We start from the raw sequence: 21318 nt of genomic DNA, 5'->3' as shown, positions 1-21318 counted from the left end.
AATCAACCAAACACGGGATAAGAAAATCCCGCACATTTTATCCCATGAGATTGCTATCTTATCCCACATACTAAACGAGCCACAAGAGTGTAGACATGAAAGGGATTAAGGGAAGACAATAAAGAAACCTAATACACGCAAAGGATGTTTGATGTTTCATTTCAACCTAACTCACATGACGATTAAAACAAGATTTTTTAATTGTAAGTACAAATAATCTATTCAGAATTCAATAAGTAAAACTAAATAGAGTATAGGATGAACAAGCTCAATCACTTACACGAACGATGCATATTGAATAAAATCTCTTCACTCTTAACTGAAGGATCGTAATATTATTGGGCTTTCGAATTAGTTGGGACGCCAAAACACGTACAGACAGAAAAGCCGAAGGAAAGCTATGACAACAAAACAATTATTCCTCCGTGCAAAATTTGGAGGATCAAAAACATTGTATTATCCAACAAATGAAAATAAAAGAAAACAATTATTTACATCACTAATACTAAGTGCAGATAGGAGTATCTTTCTAATGACTTTTCATTCTAAGAATTTTATTCAGTTTTTCATTTACAGAACCAAAAATAGGATATGGTCTATAATTAAAGTAAGCAGCAGAAGCAAGGTATATACATGAGAAAAGTACATAAATTTTTCCCCATATAGATGAGTAAAATGTAAAGAATATAAAAATACCAGTAATAGCCATTACTAATACTAGATTAGCCAAGCATTTTGCTGTTGATAGTTCTTCTTCTGTTCCTTCATTTGGGAAATGACCATTAGCAATGAAATCAAACAGTAATCGATCTTTGAAGTCGAATGTCTCCATCAACCATTTAGAGACCTCTTTTTCAGATTCTGGGATTTTATCAAGAGGAACGCGTCGAACATGAATGTGTACTTCGGAAGGATCAACACCAAATGCATTGTCCAAAAACGTCGGGCACTGATTTTTGTATGCAATAGTCACATCATAAACTGCAGATTCAGCAAATTGGACAGTATGATTGTTTGAATAAAAAGGAGATAAAACATACCTTATGAAGATCAAGAATAGATAAATAAGTCATAAAATCACTATAATAGTAAATTTACAACCTTTTTTGCCAAAACCTTAGTCCTAAACAAGCTGGGGTCGGCTATATGAATCCTCACTATTCCACTTAAGCTTAGATTCATATAACTGACCCTAACTTGCTAGGATTAAGTCGTAGTTGTTGTCGGCAAAAAAGTTCTTCTCTATTAGTGTGTAAAGTGTAGTGATATGATAGGTTACAAACATTTTTGCCATGCTAAAATAATTGATCTATGTGTGAAATTCTCACAAAGTACTAATGCACTTTACGCACTATAACAATAAAGTCAAAGAACTAGTTTTGTCACATTAAAGTTAACTAGTTTCCCCTCAAATGAGACAGGGGTAACAAAAGTGGAGCAAAAACAAGTATTTATTGAACATGGTAAAAAGATAGAACCTGCATCCAATGAGCTCCGTAATATTTCCAAGCAAGCATAAAAGCCTTTTGTCTTAGGTAGCAGCACATTTTTTAGAACAGGTAGTCCATTCTGGCTGGCAAACTTTTGGCTTGCTTTGCACTTCTCATCACTGAATGTAAAGAAAAAATACAATTTCAGAGATAAATTAGAAGTAATGCAAGCGTAAATTCAATAGTTGAGGTCCATTGGGAGAAACACACAAGAATACAAGACCCAAAGGACCAAAATAACAAAAGAAATGCGTAAGATAAACCTGCCTATAATCTGTTCCTTCAGGGAAAACAGTTAGCCACAATGGATCCTGAGGATTGGTAAAAGTCGAAAGTGTTTCTTTTATCACCGGTTCATCTACTACCCAGTCTCTCTCTAGTGGAATGAATTCTAACACATAGAATCCCCAGCCAAAGACTGGCAATTTCATCAAACTTTTCTTGAGTAGATACTTGATGTGGCCCAAGCACCCTTTCCTATATGCAAGATTCCACACATACATCCAATCTACCTCTGTTCTGTGGTTGGCGATCAGCAGTACACGTTCTCTTGGCGGAACTTTATCTCCAGAAAATACCACAGTGGTTTCATTTACTTTTTCGAATAGGAATGGCCACAATCCAAGCCAAAGACCAAACAGAAGCGCAACAACTTTCCTACTATAAAGTGTGCTGAAGAGGCGCAAGAGTACAACTGCCACAGGCACGAAATAGATCAAGAAAACAAATGCAGTTGAAAGAAGAACTGATAAACATATCACACCCCTTATAATTCTAAAAGGAGTCAGAGGAAAGTGTTTTGATTTCTTAGCAGAAGCAGGGGTCTCTTGTAATTCCATCCTGCTTTGGTTCGGTACTCAAGGCGACTATGTCATACTACTAAAGACCTGCGCAGGGTAAAGTCTCGAACATGCACTCACAATACCTTTATCTTCAATCACTAAGAAAGGGGGTACATCGAGTGAGGCCCCACGTCAATGGAGGGCTACAATTCTTGGAATTGATATCTGCAGTAAGACAACAGAAAAGGCCTATCAGAACAGTGTCATCAATGTAAGTTAGATAGGTGATTGCCAAAGTTTCAGAAAGTGATTAGGACACCAAGAGTCTGCTGGAGTGGTGTTTAGCTAATTATTAGGATCATAGGAACAGGTAATATTCAAATCCAGAAAGAATATTACAATAGTAGAGGATGCTATATATAGTGAAACGTTTCATAGTCGAGAATCAATTTGGAAGATCATTGATTATATCTCCAGTGTGACAAGAATGAAAATGGAAGTTCTCCACATTCTGCATTCATATAAGCCCCGAAGTTCTCTACATTCTGCTTTTATACAAATCCCTAATAGTAAATACTACACCAGATATAAGCACACATTTTCTATACATTCTATAAAAGAAATTAAGCCTAGTAACATTCACTACCCTTTATTAACCTTTGTGCATTAGTAACATGTATGTTTAGGTTGATAGCAGAATTGTAGGCATTTGTCGAGTACATGTAATGTTATTACGCCAATGAATCATTCCTATCTTGGACAACAACACACATACTCAACACTTCTTCTGTCAATGGCAACACAACATGAGTAATTAGTTAGCAAACCAAATGGCACATGACACTCAGCAGGCAATACTGTTAAATGTTGTTGCAGAGAACATATTCAGAAACAATGTAAAAAGGAAGCCCAATGCACAAAACAGCCTGCTGTAAGGGCCGCGCCCCAAGGAATGTGATGTACACAACCATTACTCAGTCAAAGACCACATCACGAAAGGGATCCCTAATGCAAGGGTTAGTTAGTGGTTGTTTCCATAGCTCGAACCCTGACCTATAATAGATCATACGAAGACAACTTTACTATTGCTCTAAGATTCAAAAACGATGTAATTTCCCTTTATAAACTCAATTTAATTTGTTTCCTTCCATTGACAACATAAATCCATTTTCTAGGGCACAACAAAGTATAATTTACTTAATTATTACTCCTATATCTAACATGAAAATTCTTTTCTTTTCTTTAGGAATTAAAATTTGCATATACTCTATCCTCCCGAGACTCCACTCATGAGATTACACCAGGTATGTTGTTTATCATACAATTTTCAGTAATTGGGCAAAAATCACATTCAAAAAAACCAAAAACAGAACAGATCTTTGCACATATATATGAAGATTCATAAACATATATGAAAAAAATAAATTGCATACCTAAAACGGAATCAATTCAGAATTGGAGAGGGTGTAATGAAAGGATAATTGTTGAGATGAAGGCAATAAAACAGTAAGAGAAGACTTATTCAGCATAAAATTTCGGATTTAGAAGAAGAAACAGAACAGAACAGAGGTGACGTGTATCTCGCGGAATAATCGAGTTGTTAATGGTTGAAAGACGACCAAACAGTGGGATGGTGGTTGGCAAGATCCGTATTATTCTCACGTTTATCCTATCATTATAAACAACAATCCTACCTGGAATATTCTTCTTTAAGCATACTCAATTTATTATTTGGTACTATAATATAGGACCCATTTGACTACAAATATATTCAGTGAAAAAAATTGGGAATTATTGGCAAATATTTAGAGTTTTAGAAAATAAAAAATTAAATTTGGGCCAATTTTTAGTATTTGGGAATTTTAAAAAATTACCCAAATTTTTATAAAAATTTAAAGTTTTGAACTAAATTTTATTCATAGTTTGTTGTACAAAATTTATATCATTAGATACATATTTTATACAGTTTTTATCCGAGTTTGCTCTTCAAAGTCCCTTTCAATTATAAGTAATATAATACAAATTAATGGTATTACCTTTTGTTTTCTTCCTCTCTCTTTTTTTTTCAAATTCATATTGATAATGTTCGTTTTTATGGCATTTTATGGAACATTTTCATTATAAAATGATAATACAAACTTATGAGTACTTTTAATAATTATTAAAACTTATGAGTATAAATCATATTTTTTTTAAAAGTAAAATATATCTATCAAAATTTATGATCAAACGCATGGTGAAACTTCAACAAAAAATAACTTTCCAAAAGTATTTAAAAATTTATGGTCTAACGCTAGCTTATTTTTTGAAAAAAAAAATTATACTCTAGATATGTCAAGATTTTTGTCCTTATAGAGGTGTGTTTAGTAGGTCCCAAAAAAGTAAGTGATTTGTTTATTTATTGTTATTTAATAAATAAACAGAAAATATTACTCCATCTAATACAATTATGGATAATATTTCTTGTTTCATGTTAATTATCAAGAGAGTTAAAATGCTTGAATATGAACAAATTACTTAATTTTCTTATTTTGATCAAATTTATACTTTCAAGACGGCTAACTCTCAACGATCAAATTAAACCTATTTTATGTTCACATACAATTTTTTTTTAAATCACCCTAATTTCATGAATTCTCATTATATTATACATTGTCACGCCGGCAGCTATATATGGCAATTAAGAAGAATTCAACTAACTCAATAATGTTCACATTATTAAAAACACGTGTCAGCTTTAATTATCATTGTATCCTTATTTCATGTTCTTTTGAAATCAAGTTTCAATAAATTTATATTTTCAAGACTGCTAACTTTTAAGAATAAAATAAAAATGCATTTATGCATTGATTTTATGAAAGACAAAAATATTAAAGAATATCTATTTTAATAAAGATGACAGGTAAACAAAAATGCATAGAATAATAATGTTTGTATTCTATTGATCAGGGCACACTATATAAATATTCTCGAAATCTCTTATGCAAATTCATCGCTTATTTATTGCTATATACTCCCTCCGTTTAAAAAAAAATGACCTTCTTTTATTTTTAGTCTGTTTAAAAAAAAATGATCTCTTTCCTTTTTTGGTAACAATATTAATTTTAGTTTTTCATGTGGCATGTTTAAAGCCACAAGATTGAAGGGCAATTTAATACATTTGACATAACTTTAATTTAGGACAACAAGATTCAAAAGTCTTCTTTATTTTTCTAAAACTTCGTGCCAAGTCAAACCAGGTCACTCTTTGTGAAACGGATGAAATATTAATATATTACTTTCAATTTTTTTCTTAAATTTCATACCAAATTAAAATAGAATAATCAAATTAAAATAAATAAAATATCTTTTAACTATACACAACTTGCTAGAGCACCAAAAATCATAGAAAACAAAATGTACATAACAAAACAAAACAAAAGATTGTGCATCCCAACGCATCCACCAACGGTTGAATTAGCACCACATAAAACCCATTTGAGAAAACAATCTCATTCACGGCATCATATGAATCATATTGAGCTGATCAGGTTCAATAATATCCTCACATTTCCTTCATACTCACAAATCCTTTTTACTTGTCGGTGAAGTTATTACAAAATCTTCAACTTCAGAAATTGATGAATCAACAACACTAAAGTAATTTCTTCTAATCAAATAGTATGTTTTAACATATGATCTCAAAAACACTAAAAGCAAAAATCCATTAAGCATTGAATTAAAAAACCAAGCTCCCATTCCATTACATCCACCTTTATAAAAATGCAACAAAAGAACTCCAACATGACAAACCAAATTACACCCCAAAAACACCAAATGACAGTTCATCACGAACGGAAATCGGGCTCTTCTGAGCCCGATTTCCGTCCAAAATCGATACCCATAGACCAAAGCGAAAACTAAAGTCATAAGTAAAATCGCTATAACTTGAAAAGACTGTGAGAATTCAAGCCATAAAAACGACATACAAATGAGAATCGAGTGATTGAAAATTTGAAAAAACGATAAATTACGACGTCGTATTATAGTGAAGAATGTGCGAAAAATATGAAGGAAACGAGAGAGATAAAAAGTATAAGACCAGAAGAACACGCGCCCCGAAGAGCGCGTGCCAATCGGGAAACAGAGTAGCCACTGGAGCGGCGTTTTCGAACGCCGCCATATCCACCGCGTGTCGCGGATCTCCGCGACAGCGGAGAATAACATTCCGAGGAAAATAGTGGTGGAGATTAACAACATAGATAGGCTATGGAGGGCAGGGATAGGTCCGAGAGGGATAGGGCGGCGCCGCCGTATAAGGAGGAGGAAGAGGTGGAGGGTGACGGAGGTGAGGATAAAAGCGGAAATAGATAAAATGAGAAATGACCATGTTGACCCTAATATAATTGGACTCCATTGAAATGATGTAATTGATGGTTGTTCTGATAACAAATAGTTGAGTTTTTGTATTGTTGTTGATGCTAAATTCATGTTTTTTTTTTTTTTTGAATTAATGTGAGATTTTTTGGTTCCTTATAAACTATGGGCTATAGCTTATTAGTCTATTAAATAAAATAAGTTGTAGAATTTTTTATTTAGTCTATGGTTTTTATCTTTTCTACATTGGCTGTTATGGGGTTTTGACATTGACATTGCTGCCTAGAAGAGTCTCTTCTAGAATTTTAGTAGTATAATTTAAGACGTTGTTTAGTTGAGGAATAAGTTATTTTTGAAATTAAATATTTCAGATTAGTTATTGCATCCTCGATGTAGTATAAAAATAGCATTATAATGTCGAGATAACTACTTTGAGGATAAGTTATTCGGTGATTTTATTTTAACCAGATATGAATAAATTATTCTAAAATTAATTATCTCTTATCTGATGTACCGAACGAGAGATAAGTATTCCTCGTTCATTGAGAAGCTTAATTTTCATCTCTAATATTAATAGATTTAGGCAAGACATTATTGTATGTAAAAGATAATCAAAGTGAAAAAGACTTTTCTATCAATTTTCAACAAGGAAGAAAAATTAATGCCAGGAATTTGCTATCATGTACTGGTAAACATTGGCGGGCGGTTGATGCATAGTAAAATTGAGACTTTTCATTGTTACGAATGAATTTAATGACTTAGAAAGTTATATAAAAAACGAGTATTGAGTTCAGATGAACCAGGTATTTTACATATATATTAACATTACTAAAACTTAACAAATATTAGATGGAAAAATCTGACCGCATAGTTCAGAAAAACTAATAGGTTCAGCTGTAACAACTTAAAGTTTGAATTCATCAAATTAAAATTCTAGATCCGTCTATGTGTTGTTTGGTAATGCCCGTTTAAGCTCATCTGTATGTCAATCACAATGGAAGGCAGAGCAAATATTATGATATGTCTACTTCGATCTTTTGCTTTTTCTTAGCGTGTGCTATTTTCAAGGTGCTGTTCATCTTTTTATTTGAGACCAATATTAGTGGAGTTGGACCCCAAACATAGGAGAGTTGGGATTTTCATCTAGCGATTCATCATTATATATATATAGTGTGTCATTTGTGTCACTCTAGGACTTCGCTCAATTGACAAAAGTTGAGGGACTTGAATTTTAGGTCACAAATTCGAATCCAATCTTGCAAGTGAAGTTCAGTATTTAAACGAAGAAGGTTACGATTGACTCAAAGGTTTGGCTCCACAAATTTGAAGGTTGCAATTGACCCAAAAGTTTGACTCAATGAACAGATTTTGAAATGCTAAGATCGGTCCAAAATTCATTTTAAAAGCCCATCATTCCAAGTTTCAAAGACTACACAATTAGCCCAAAGGTTTGTGCTAATTTGTTGAACACTATATAAAAAGGGATGCTCTTTTGGTTTGTGTTTTTAGAGAGGATTCCTTTTGATCTGTTAAAAAAATGTTCATTTTGAGGCTAGCCTTGACTCCAAACAAATTTCTTCAAGACATAAAACAAAAGTCCTAGTTACTTGATAACGACACTAGTGGAATGTAACACATATTAAGTAAAACAATCGAGAGATAGGATGCAAGCTAGTCAGGACACCATCGTAAATGTGTAACCAATAGCTCAATAGCTCCAATAAATCTAATTGAAAGATATCTTATCCATATATTTCATCATTTGAGAGTCATACATACCTAGGCAAAGGTTGTTGTCATTGGAACTTTAATTTACTTGTGTATATGAGTGACAATTTCCACTACTTCAAAAGTTAAGAGGCCATTACTGTCTTTTTATGCACATGGGCTGCTCATGTCACATACCCAAAATTAGTTACTTTCAATTATTTCCAGCACTTAAAGAATTATCCAGTTTGTTGGTGTCCCCAATCTTCAATCATGTTGTGTGATAGTGTCATCTAATGGGCTAAAGGTGTTGTATCATATGCTTAATTGTTTTGTACTTGATACTGAAAGGATGAAGGAGGTATAACTAAGAATATACAAAATTTAAGTACGTAGAGAATAAAACGCGGTCGGTTTAAAGAGATTTTTAGGCGTTCTTACTATTCTTAACCAAAAAGTATATGAATACATTTGGTGTTTGGAATTTGCACAGAATCCATTAGGATATGACACTCTCAATAAGATTTTCTTTATACCTAGACTCAAATTCGAGACTTCTCGTTAAAATTGAAACAATCTCGTCACAACTCATAGGTAAGCGCGTTTTTTTGTTCCTAGTCTTTTAATAAGTCTACTTTTCTTTCGAAAGGACCCAAAAAAGCATAAAGAGTGTCAGAGAGTGGGGAGACTCTGCAATAATGATTACAAAATTACAGCAAGTTGAAATTTATGCAACAAGATATTTTGGTTTAAAGATAATTGAGGTAGAAATTAAAAATATAAAAATTTGTAATATAGTAAATAATAATGTGTGAATTATAATGTAGAGATTCAAATATTCCTTCCATTTGAAATTATGTGTTATGTTTCTTCTGTAATCGTCCCTTGAAGAATTATTAAACAAGGTGATGAATTCGGTGATTAAACTTGAAATCTTTAATTCGTAGAATTTAAATTTTAGATTTGTCTCAGCTTCATATTAGTTATTATGAACCATGTGATCGAGTGTATGTAATTAATGACTTGTGGGATTTAAGTTACATTCATAGTATACATGCCCTAAATTGAATGACTAGTGAGGAAGGGAAACATTGGTTCAATGGTTAAACTCAAAATCTTAAATTCGTAGAATTAAAATTTTAGATTCATCTCAGCTTCATATTAGTTATTATGAGCCATGTGATCGAGTGTATGTAATAAATGACTTGTGGGACTTGGAGTTACATTCATAGTATACATGCCCTAAATTGAATGACTAGTGAGGAAGGGAAACATTGGTTCAATGGTTAAACTCAAAATCTTAAATTCGTAGAATTAAAATTTTAGATTCATCTCAGCTTCATATTAGTTATTATGAGCCATGTGATCGAGTGTATGTAATAAATGACTTGTGGGACTTTGGAGTTACATTCATAGTATACATGCCCTAAATTGAATGACTAGTGAGGAAGGGAAACTTATCATACGTAATTGTATTTGCCAATTTATGAATGTGAACATGCACAATATGGCTACGTTTTTTCTACATACGTACATTAAGCATGGAGACGAAGTCGGAACCATGTGCTCGATACACGTATGTATGTCTAATTATGTAGTATACTGCATTTTGATATGTTCTATTCTGTTCAACTAAAAATCAGGCTAAATAAATAGTTGCATGTCAAAATCTTGTCAGAAAAGCCATTTTTATTTTTAAGGAATTTAATTTCCTAAAGAAAATATTTTTCTAAATTTTTTGATTAATTGAATGTGGAATAATCCCAAAATCTTCGTATTGAACACACCTTTATTGATTTAAAAATGGAAGGTACCTAATATTTTTAGAGGGTAGAGTTGGTACAAATTACAAAAGGAAGAATGACTTCAAAGATAACCTGGCTTGTAGAAGCTTTGTTAGGGTGTCACGTCTTAACACACAAATATTGGTAAAATAATATCAGACTCTTCAATTAATACACATTGGCTTATAGTTGTTCTAGGCATTAATCTTGCAATTAAAGCCACGAGTTTTCGGTACATATAGTAACTTACATAAATGATTAAGACACCACTGAACATGAATTTTGTTTTCGTATAACAAAAAAGGTATAGGTGGATTCAGAAATTTTATTTGATTGGAATCCCCAATATCGTGGGGTTTATTATGTGCAAATTTAAATAATTAATTAGTTGGGATTAGTAAGTAGGTTTTGAATGTCAAATGTCTAAAATATGTTAAGAAAGAGCATGGAATTCAACTTTCGATTCCAACCCAAGATCAAACCTCAATCTGGGTCGGAATTGGGTGTCGGGTCCTAGATCATGGTTGGGAGTCGGGTCGAGAGTCTGATCTAGGTTCAGGGTTGAGAGTTGAGTCTTTGATTGGGGTTAAGAGTCGGTTTCAGTTCAGAGTCGAGAGTCCTAGGTCAGGGTCTGGGGTCAAGATCGAGCTCACATTCAAATCCCTTGTTGAGAGTAAAGTATTGGATCGCGCATCAAATTGAGGTAAGAATTTCTAATTAGTGTCAGTTTGGGAGTTGGGGAGTTGGGGTCGGGTTCAGATTCAGGTTCTATATCTATCAAGTAGGATCTGGGATTGGGAGTCAAATTTTGAGTCAGAGTCGAGAGTCAGGTCGTCAAGAATCTGGTCCTCATGAATGGGGATCGAGAGTCAAATTTTTAAAAAACCTACAAATCTTGTCTAAAATCTCCATATTAACAATATTATGACTATATATATAATTATCACACACTTTTCAAAATATTTTCCTCTAATACTAAACAAAGAACATAAATATGATTCTTATATATCCTAGTATATATATATATTAATTTTTGATTGGACATGATATGGACCCATGCCATTCTGACATACAAAAGAAAACAAAGTCTTGGTTCAAAGTTGTTTGTGTTCAATAGAAATTAGAATGTGAACGAGGTACAATAACATGATGATAGTTTTAATTTTGAAACTTCTAAGAATTTTCATATTTTTTGAGCCACATGGGTGTAATGACTAATAATATGTAACTCCATTTAATATACTAGTACCCCTAAGTTGAATAATATATATACTATCATCATTCTGACAGAAGAATTCAATGAATGATGGAAAATACATGTCCATTTTCTTGTGAGATATTTTAAATTTTAACTATGTGGTATATAAAATTCATTCGATCATTATTTCAAATTCATGTCAATTAAGTAGGGTCGGAATAATAATAATAGATATATATGAATCTGAAATCTAGTTATTTATGTTTAAACCCTTATATGTGACATTGATAAATTTGGCACGAAATCGTATATTCGTATTGTAACTCATTCAACAATGTGACTTATAGATTGAATGGTGATAAATTAAATTAACGTTCTCCATCAAAAATTAAACTATAATATGTATAAAAGTTATTATTGGGTGTATACTTTCCAGGTGAAGTGTTTAAGACCACGTTGCAAACCAATGAACGTGAAGGTAAAGAATATAGCTTTGCTTGTGTCTATAATTAGAATGGACCAACATATTGTAACCACGTGCCAATGGTCCATCAATAAGTCTTGCTGACCTTTTTTGACTTTTTAGCTACATACATAAAAAATATATATTAATATTCCAATCAATTACTCTTACGTAAAAGATTTGTTTTTTTTTAACCCAAATGTAATTTATTTATTTTTTAAAAAAGAATATTGCAAAGCTGAAGGTTAGGTCAAAATTCATTTTCATTGTGTTTAATGTGTTTTTAAGCAAAGTATGTTGCTTATGCTGAATTTGGAAATTTTTAAATCGTAGTTGAAATGTCCTTATTAGAAACTTTGAAAAATTAATTAGTCTATTTTCAAAAGCCTACTTATTTATATTTATTTTTAGGAGCATGGTTGTTTTCACTATATGGCATCATGTCAACATACAAAACTATATATATATTGGTAGAGTCTTTACTCTTCAATAACCTAATAATTAAGCACGGTTATACGTGAAATTTTAGGATATTATCATGAATTTTACCTATGATGCTTAATTTGAAATTCTATAATAATGATTATTTTTAATGGTAAGAATGCTATTATAAATAAAAAGATACTAATAGTTGTATTTGAAGTCTTGAAATTAATCGCATGAACCGTCCCAATAAATCAAAGTTTTGATCAAAACTCATTGTTATTCGAATCGCAGTAATTTGTATATACCTTGATTTAAAATTTGAAACGAATAATAAACTAATTGAGAATTTTTTTTTTATTTGTTTGTTTTAGAATCTATAACGTACATTTAGCTCTGCTTGTGTGAACTAGTATTCAAGTTACTAGTTCTAAACTCGATAGTTAATGTAAAATTAATTAATTTATAAGTTTTGGTATACATAATACGATTGCTCATAATATAAATCTTGCACAATTCATTCCTTACGAGCTAAAGGCAAAATGCCAATTTCTTTATATTCAATAATTGTATTTACTTATAGATACAAAATTTACGTGCGAGTCTAAACTTTATTTTACATAAATCATGCGTAATATTTTCTGGATATAAAAGGGATGAGAATGAAATAGAGATGTGTTTATATTATTTTCTTCACGTCTTTTGCTTCCCTTAATTCGCCCGACCAATAGAAACAAGAATTTATGGTGAAACGCTAAGTACTCCTTCATTTATCCTTAATCAGAGGTCTTGAGTTTGAGTCTCCCTAAATGTCGTTTGTGTTAGGGAGCGTTTTACCCCTAATATGAGATTTCCTTACGCAAATAAGAATATAGTCGGACTTCAATATATGAATATTGAACATTGGATAGTAAATAAAAAAAAAATCCCCCAACAAGGAAAAAAAAAAAGAAACATAGGATTGATTGCAAACGTAAAAAGAACTTATCTTGACTAGTAGATAGCTTATCTTTTTTACGTACAAATTAACAAAGTTCATAATGTGTGACAACTTGAATATTGAGAGTATTTATTTATTGAATAGATGATTAAACATAATATATAGTACTATACTAATTAATGACCTCATTAAATTCATTTTAATATGAAATCAACCGACTCCCCTTGACTTTTTCCTTATTATGAAAAAAGTTACTTTATCATGGATAAAGGAAAAAAGGTTTACATCCCATATTTACACAAATCCACGAATGCGGGAAATCTTATTAGTTCAGTGATTAAGCTAATTAAATTTTGATTTTGTTTATAAACATTGATCAATTCAGATAAAGAGAAATTAAAGATAAATTTTTAAGTCATGATATTATATATCCCATAAGCCGACAATAACTCTCTATAGTAGGTGGTGTACACCTAGCTACATAGATAGACTACTAGTCATTAGCTAGAGGGCAATCGGCCTATCAGAATCAAAGACGACCGATAATATTAACGTCCCTTTTTAAAAAATAGAATAATTAGTTGAAACGATGAACAAAATTGAGCGTCTTCTAAGACTGTTCACCTAAAGCTTTGTAAACTGCTTATGGAAAATTTAGGCATATCACCCGGTCCCTATTTTTAATCTTCTTTTTTTTTTTTCATTTTCATTTCTCCTTTTCATACCCAAAAAATAATAATTAAACTAATAAATACAAGTGTAGAGGCTTCGATTTTACCTTTACATGACCTAAAAATGAGTACTTATATCTTCAAGACACTTTTTTTTTCTTTTTAGATTCTACAATTAGTTAAACACCGTCATTTTAAATAAAACAGACAAAACATATATTATTACTAAATTACATTTAATGTCAACAAATATGAAAGTTCATAACCGCATTTGTATTTTTGCACTTGCGTACTCACTAAAAAATTTCTTCTCTGCCTTTGTCCCTACCCCCCGCCCAACAATTTTACCTCTATGTAATAAATACTTCATCCGTTTCATATTATTTATCAAATCCCTTTCTTACATAATTTTTCAAAAAATCATAAATAATATAAAATTTTATCTTATATATTTGTTGCGAATTTTTTAAAACTTATTTTACAATATTTATAGTTTCAAAAAGAAATAATTTCAAAAATTAATTAGAGAAATTTTAATTAATTCTACTTTAATTTTATAAATTAATAAATATTTTTCTAAATAAAATTCTTAATAATATGGACAGATAATATGTGACGAGGAGCGTCTTCATATACTCCCTCTCTGTTCCTAATTACTTGTCTACTTTTGAATTAGCACACCTATTAAGAAAATAATTATTGACATAGTGAGTTTATCATTTTACCCCTATTAATTATAAAGTGAATGAATTAAAAACTTAATTTCAAAGTAACTAATTGAGGGTATAATATGTGACAATGAGAATTCTCACTTTTTTTTAACTCACCAAAAGGTCCAAAAAACCATATCTATACTTCAAAATCAAATTATTCCCCCCTAACCCCAGCCTCTCTTCTCATTCTCCAACTCTAAAATCATCACTCCCCCACATGAAGCCACAAAGACAGCTCCCTTTACTATTTATTTTCATTTCTTTTTTCATCACCACCACCGCCGCCGCCAGTATTCGCAATGCCGCCGCTGCGCCACCGCAACAGTTCAGAGAAGCTCCTGAATTCTACAACTCAGCTGAATGTCCTTCAATTGAAAATACCCATGAATTAATTTGCTCCGAGGAAACTGTTCATGCAGCAATGACACTTGATTCCGCTTATATCCGTGGATCAATGGCTGCTATTCTCTCTATTCTTCAACATTCTTCTTGCCCACAAAACATAATTTTTCACTTCGTTGCTTCTGCCTCCGCAGACGCGTCACATCTACGCGCCACCATTTTAGCTTCCTTTCCTTATTTGAAATTCGAAGTTTATCGATTTGATGATTCCTCTGTTTCTGGCCTAATTTCTACTTCTATTCGTTCAGCTCTCGATTGCCCTTTGAACTATGCGAGAAGTTACTTAGCTAATATTTTACCTTTATGTGTTCGGAAAGTTGTGTATTTGGATTCCGATTTGGTTTTAGTTGACGATATTGCGAAACTATCAGCAACTCCACTTGGGGAAAATCAAATCCTTGCTGCTCCTGAATACTGTAATGCGAATTTCACTTCGTATTTTACTCCAACTTTCTGGTCTAACCCATCTCTATCTCTTACATTTGCGGATCGGAAAGCTTGTTATTTCAACACAGGGGTAATGGTAATCGATCTCGATCGATGGAGAAACGGTGATTACACAAGGAAGATTGAAGAATGGATGGAATTACAAAAACGTATGAGAATTTACGAATTGGGTTCGTTACCGCCGTTTTTACTTGTGTTCGCCGGAGATATAGCTCCGGTAGATCATAAATGGAATCAGCATGGACTTGGTGGAGACAATTTTCGAGGACTCTGTAGAGATTTACATCCGGGTCCGGTAAGTTTACTGCATTGGAGTGGAAAAGGAAAACCTTGGGCTCGGCTTGATGCTAATCGGCCATGTCCGTTAGATGCTCTTTGGGCTCCTTATGATCTGTTAAAACTTCCATTTTCGTTCGATTCTTGAAGATGGAGATTCGAAATTTTTTGAGTTCAGAACGAACAACTCAACAATGGTGGAGAAAATGAAATTTAATCGCTGCAACTGTAAAGAATTCAGCGAAGAAGATGATGAAGAAGTTGGGTTTAGAAAGAAAAAAAAACAGAGGATGAAAGTTTTAAGATCCAATAATTCAAAATTAATGGAGAGGATTAAAAAAAATCATTTTTCTCCCTTTTTAAATAAAATTTACAATATATTTCTGGTTTGATTTTTTTTTTTTCTGAATGATGTATGTATCTTTGAGCTCTATATTGTACAGGAGGAGTTAATTTTTTTGGCTTCTTAACAAATATTTTCAATTCCAATTAACAAATATTACTCTCTTCGTTTTAGTTTATGTGATCATTAGATAGTTGAGTGTTGTCTAATTTATTCTTCTTTACGCTTAATTGTGCTATTTATTGTATTACTCTTGTAGTTTCTTGTTTTTTGAGTTTAGTTATTATTTGTTTGTTTTTTAGCTTTGATTATTGTTGTACCTTGATACGATTTGATTGTCCGTATTTTGTCATGATTGTTTCATTTCAGGATTTTCTTCTCTATACTAGCTTTGGATTATTTTTTCTTGAGTCTGGAATTTATCGGTAACAATTTCTCTACTTCTAAGATAACGATAAGATTTGCGTATATGATAATCTTTCATACCTTATTCTGTATGATTACATTGAGTATGTTGTTGTTAAGTGATTTTTCTGCATATTGAAAACAATTTGATTATATTTTGAAATTATATTGAATTAAATTAAATTAATGTTTTTAAATTTTATAAAGTACGATAAGTTGAAGGTGGGGTAAAATTACATATAGATGTTAACATTTCGAAAAGAAAAGAAAGATGCATTGTTTAGATGATGTTGTTCCTTCTCTGAGCTCACTTCTAAGTTTATAGAGTATGTTATTATTGTTATACAATAAGTTTTAATTCTTCACTCATTCAAATATATTATTAAAATTTATGTAATTTGAATTTACGAGTGTCACGTAAATAGAGGTAGAGGGTGTATGAAGTTTCTCCTTAACACTTTCGATGACTTCTCGAATACCAAAGAGAGTAAATAAATGAAAAGGGTATATTTCAAGTTTAGGGTTATTAATTGTATACTTTGCTTTCCCGCAATTGTGTTCCCATTTTGAAAACGATTACTTCGATATTAAGGTATGTTAATTAATGGCATTTTGATAAGTACTTTAATCTATAATTAGCGTAATAAATCACATTAATGTATCTTCCAAGAAACCTAGTGTGATTGAGCCCAAAATAAGTGTAATTCATAATACTTTCTCTCAAAAGTATTTGAAAAAAGGTTTTTGTTTAAAGGTGTGAATACATATTGTAATGACTTTAATTAGTTTTATTCAACATTTTATACATTCATGTAATTTGACCGATTTTTAATCCTCTCTCTTTTCAATGTTATAATTACCTATATTTATGTTATACATACCATTAACTTGTACACACAATAATAATAATAATAATAATTATTATTATTATTATTATTGTGTGTACAAGTTAATGGTATGTATAACATAAATATAGGTAATTATAACATTGAAAAGAGAGAGGATTAAAAATCGGTCAAATTACATGAATGTATAAAATGTTGAATAAAACTAATTAAAGTCATTACAATATGTATTCACACCTTTAAACAAAAACCTTTTTTCAAATACTTTTGAGAGAAAGTATTATGAATTACACTTATTTTGGGCTCAATCACACTAGGTTTCTTGGAAGATACATTAATGTGATTTATTACGCTAATTATAGATTAAAGTACTTATCAAAATGCCATTAATTAACATACCTTAATATCGAAGTAATCGTTTTCAAAATGGGAACACAATTGCGGGAAAGCAAAGTATACAATTAATAACCCTAAACTTGAAATATACCCTTTTCATTTATTTACTCTCTTTGGTATTCGAGAAGTCATCGAAAGTGTTAAGGAGAAACTTCATACACCCTCTACCTCTATTTACGTGACACTCGTAAATTCAAATTACATAAATTTTAATAATATATTTGAATGAGTGAAGAATTAAAACTTATTGTATAACAATAATAACATACTCTATAAACTTAGAAGTGAGCTCAGAGAAGGAACAACATCATCTAAACAATGCATCTTTCTTTTCTTTTCGAAATGTTAACATCTATATGTAATTTTACCCCACCTTCAACTTATCGTACTTTATAAAATTTAAAAACATTAATTTAATTTAATTCAATAATAAGAAAAGAACTTAAGTTATATACATATTGAGAGGAGGTTCTAGTAAGGAGTTGTAAGAGTCTAATTAACGGAGGTAGAAGTAAGCTAAAGAAAAATTTAACGTCATGACGCATTTTCAGCTTATAACTGAGAACATGATCTTATATACGAAGGTCGATGATTATTAGGATAGTAAGATAGTAGATAATCGAATGTTGAGTAGTATTTTTGTGTGAGAGATAGTGGGTAGTCTCATCTTCTCATAATATCTCTTCTTCAATTTTTACTACTACATATTACATTGTTTATTTTATTTTTCATCCTATTTTGATTACACTTTTTTTAAGTCGAGGGTCTATTAGAAACAATATTTATACTTTATAAAGGTAGAAATAAGATCTGCATATATTTTAATCTTCTCAATACCTTACTTACGAGGTTACGCTCCTCAATATGATTGTTGGTGCTTAAATTTATCATATCATACTTAATAGTTAATACGTACGGAAAATTACTTATTGTTGGTCAACTTTATGGTATAAAAACACTTAAGTACTACTTATCAGTGAACAAAATTTGTATTAATCTAAATAATATTTACACTATCATACCAAATCCAAATGAAGACTTAGTCTTAGATATTTTTACAACCAATTAGTAGTGAATTAACAAATATAAGTAAAGAGAAGATACTTTAAAGCTGGCATGTGTTTTGATTTCAGAACCTTCTTTATTTATTTTTAATTTAAGTATCCAAAATATTTTTATAATTATTAAACTATAGAGTATTAGCCGACTGCCAGCTAAATTTAAGTGTCTGATTGACTTTTTCCTAGAATTGTTTATACCTTTTTGTCTTCCAATAGACTTTGACATGACAAACCTAATGATGTAAGTATTGTTTTTATGTTTTATACTCCATAGAACACCATATTCTTTACTACTTATAATAATTAATGCATCCCTAATAAGGTTAATAAAATGCTCATATTATTTCATAAAAGATAATGTAAACAAGAAAATCTTCATTTGGTTTGGATGCCTATCTACTCCTAAGTTTCAAGTTTTTGATACATTTTATTTTCTTAAAGATTTACCATATCAAACAATAACGAATGGACGATTTTCATCAAAAGAGTTCATCATTCATTATGTATATACTAAAAAGATAACCTTTTATATATACTTGTATAATATATTTTCCAGTGAAGAAAGTAATTAAGATAAAAGTATAATATATTTTTCGTCATTTAATATCAAGATATTATATGTAACCGTCCAATCTATATAAGTATATATATTTTGAGGGAGGGTACTATGAATGTATATACAATAAAAACTTATTTGTATCAAGTGTTTACATCAAATTTATCATAGATAATACACTTGTTGTACTACCTTTAATTATACTAAATGTGTACTTAATTACTTTCATTAGTGAAAGATGTATACTTCCTTCGTCCCAAAATGAATATCATCCTAGCGCAAAAAAAAAATAAAAAATCTTAAAATAAGTGTCACAACAATAATTCAACACAAAAATTAGTATTTAAAAAAATAAATTAGTATGTTATTTTAACTATATATCTATTATCTATACCCTCATGCTCAATTTTTTAATAGTGTTTAATTTTTAAAAATATTTATTAAATAAGGATAGTTTATTCAACTACACATCATATTAACTTATTGGTTTTTTTAATCAACTTGATTTTTGCTAAAATAATTCTTATTTTCGGACAAAAGAGTATGATTTTTTCATCCGGTGTTAGGTATCCGCATCGAAGCCCGATTAAATTTGTCTTAAAACGCTTCCAAACAAAGATCACTCCGTATCTAACGAGACACGAACCCAAAACATCTGATTAAGAATAAAAAAAGACTTATTAATCCACCATATTCCTTATTGGTAGTATATCGGGATTTCATTTATACTAACATGGGAAGTAATTAAATAAAAAAGTTAACTGTCGGTGAGAATGAATTTAGGATGGACCAAAGGAAGCTTCAATATTAGAAAAATCTACTCTATGAATATATAGATTCTATTTAATTTAATTCAATTAAAGCATGATATTTGCAGACGTGAGAAACCGAAGACTTTTAAGATCTAAATATACATATAGCATGTACGGCCTGCAGTGTGAGAATGACACTCTCACCTAGTCAAATTATTCAATTATTGTTAGGTGATGATGAAAAAAAATAAAGTCGTTTTTCTTGTGTGGAATTTTAACTAAAAGTTAAATTTATGAATATAGATTAACGACTTATGAGTTACTCTTTGTGTCTTAATTTATATAGTACTGTTTGATTTAATATAAATAAAAAATACAATATTTAATTTTAAATACATTAAAAAAAATATATCTCATAAATTGAAACGAAAACTATATTTTTAGTTTTGTCGTGCTTCGTACCACTTGTAACGTACTAAATTTCTTTAGGCATAATGCCTACAACATCTATAACTTATCCTATAATCTTTTCACGCGGTTCTGTCTATATAATTATACTATTTATATAATTGTGACAAAAAATAAAATCAAGAGAAATCTTACTTGTTGGATTTTCAAATGTTGCAGTGATCTCTTGAACTAATTAAAATATTCTAACTTACTTATATTTTTGAGAGGTTTATTACTTATTTCGTTTCAATTTATTTGTCTGATTTTAACTTCGTATACAGAGTTTTAAAAAGTAAAAGAAGATTTTCGAACCTCATGACTTTAAACTAATGATACATGGAATGTATCAAAATATTATTTAATCTTGTTGTCTGATGTTAAATACGTTATGTTGAAAGTTGAAACTAAAGAGTTGCATAAAAAAAAAAATTTAATTAAAAAATGAATTTAAAAGGAAAATAGGACAAACAAATTGAAACGGCGGAAGTACCATATTTGACGCTTATATTCCTAGTAGGGTATTTTGGGAAAAAAAGGATGAATTGGAGGAGTTGCTTATAAATTAAAAAATAATCAAAGTGCAGAACTATTTGTATAATCCAATTCCTTTTATTTCGTAACTATAAATTAGTGGTCTTGAGTTTAAGCTTAAGAATGGATTTTTTTTTGACAAAGAAACCTTTTTTTCATTTAACGATTATTACTCATAACTGTTATTAACTCTTGAGGATATTTGTGATCTTTTGAAATAACGAGGGACATTTTTTATTCCTAAATATAACGAAGACTATAAGTAGTCTATTTTTTACATAGTTCGAGACATTTATGACCCTTTTTCATTAAATAAATGACTATAAT

At 30.6% G+C, this 21318-nt stretch overlaps 3 protein-coding genes across 3 annotated transcripts; 1 reads left to right on the top strand and 2 right to left on the bottom strand.

The window, feature by feature from the left end:
- Window positions 1-522: 522 nt before the first annotated feature.
- LOC102595647 (probable 1-acyl-sn-glycerol-3-phosphate acyltransferase 4) lies at window positions 523-3979 on the bottom strand. Its single transcript, XM_006366403.2, has 4 exons — window positions 3706-3979; window positions 1758-2497; window positions 1479-1609; window positions 523-981 (listed from the first exon to the last, which is right to left on the bottom strand). The coding sequence occupies exons 2-4, from the start codon at window positions 2327-2329 to the stop codon at window positions 530-532; spliced, it is 1155 nt and encodes a 384-aa protein (XP_006366465.1). The 5' UTR covers window positions 2330-2497; window positions 3706-3979; the 3' UTR covers window positions 523-529.
- A 1657-nt stretch (window positions 3980-5636) lies between these two features.
- LOC102595316 (elongation of fatty acids protein 3-like) lies at window positions 5637-6812 on the bottom strand. The gene has a single exon (XM_006366401.2). It carries the CDS (start codon window positions 6740-6742, stop codon window positions 5834-5836), a length of 909 nt encoding a protein of 302 aa, XP_006366463.1. The 5' UTR covers window positions 6743-6812; the 3' UTR covers window positions 5637-5833.
- Window positions 6813-14707: 7895 nt separating this feature from the next.
- LOC102594984 (probable galacturonosyltransferase-like 1) lies at window positions 14708-15970 on the top strand. The gene has a single exon (XM_006366400.2). It carries the CDS (start codon window positions 14745-14747, stop codon window positions 15798-15800), a length of 1056 nt encoding a protein of 351 aa, XP_006366462.1. The 5' UTR covers window positions 14708-14744; the 3' UTR covers window positions 15801-15970.
- The last annotated feature ends 5348 nt before the right edge of the window (window positions 15971-21318 follow it).

This window comes from Solanum tuberosum, unplaced genomic scaffold (assembly GCF_000226075.1).
Source record: "Solanum tuberosum cultivar DM 1-3 516 R44 unplaced genomic scaffold, SolTub_3.0 scf00633, whole genome shotgun sequence".
Lineage (NCBI taxonomy): Eukaryota > Viridiplantae > Streptophyta > Magnoliopsida > Solanales > Solanaceae > Solanum > Solanum tuberosum.
The sequence above is the reverse complement of the archived record's forward strand: the minus strand, read 5'-3'. Positions and strand labels throughout refer to the sequence as shown.

Bases quoted from the DNA above. Each gene is read 5' to 3' on its own strand.
- LOC102595647 (XM_006366403.2), bottom strand. From the start codon at position 2,329: ATGGAATTACAAGAGACCCCTGCTTCTGCTAAGAAATCAAAACACTTT. The intron at 1,610-1,757 runs GCAGGTTTATCT...CTTTACATTCAG, and splicing joins CCTGAAGGAACAGATTATAG to TGATGAGAAGTGCAAAGCAA. The intron at 982-1,478 runs GTTCTATCTTTT...CTGAATCTGCAG, and splicing joins ACGGAGCTCATTGGATGCAG to TTTATGATGTGACTATTGCA.
- LOC102595316 (XM_006366401.2), bottom strand. From the start codon at position 6,742: ATGAATTTAGCATCAACAACAATACAAAAACTCAACTATTTGTTATCA.
- LOC102594984 (XM_006366400.2), top strand. From the start codon at position 14,745: ATGAAGCCACAAAGACAGCTCCCTTTACTATTTATTTTCATTTCTTTT.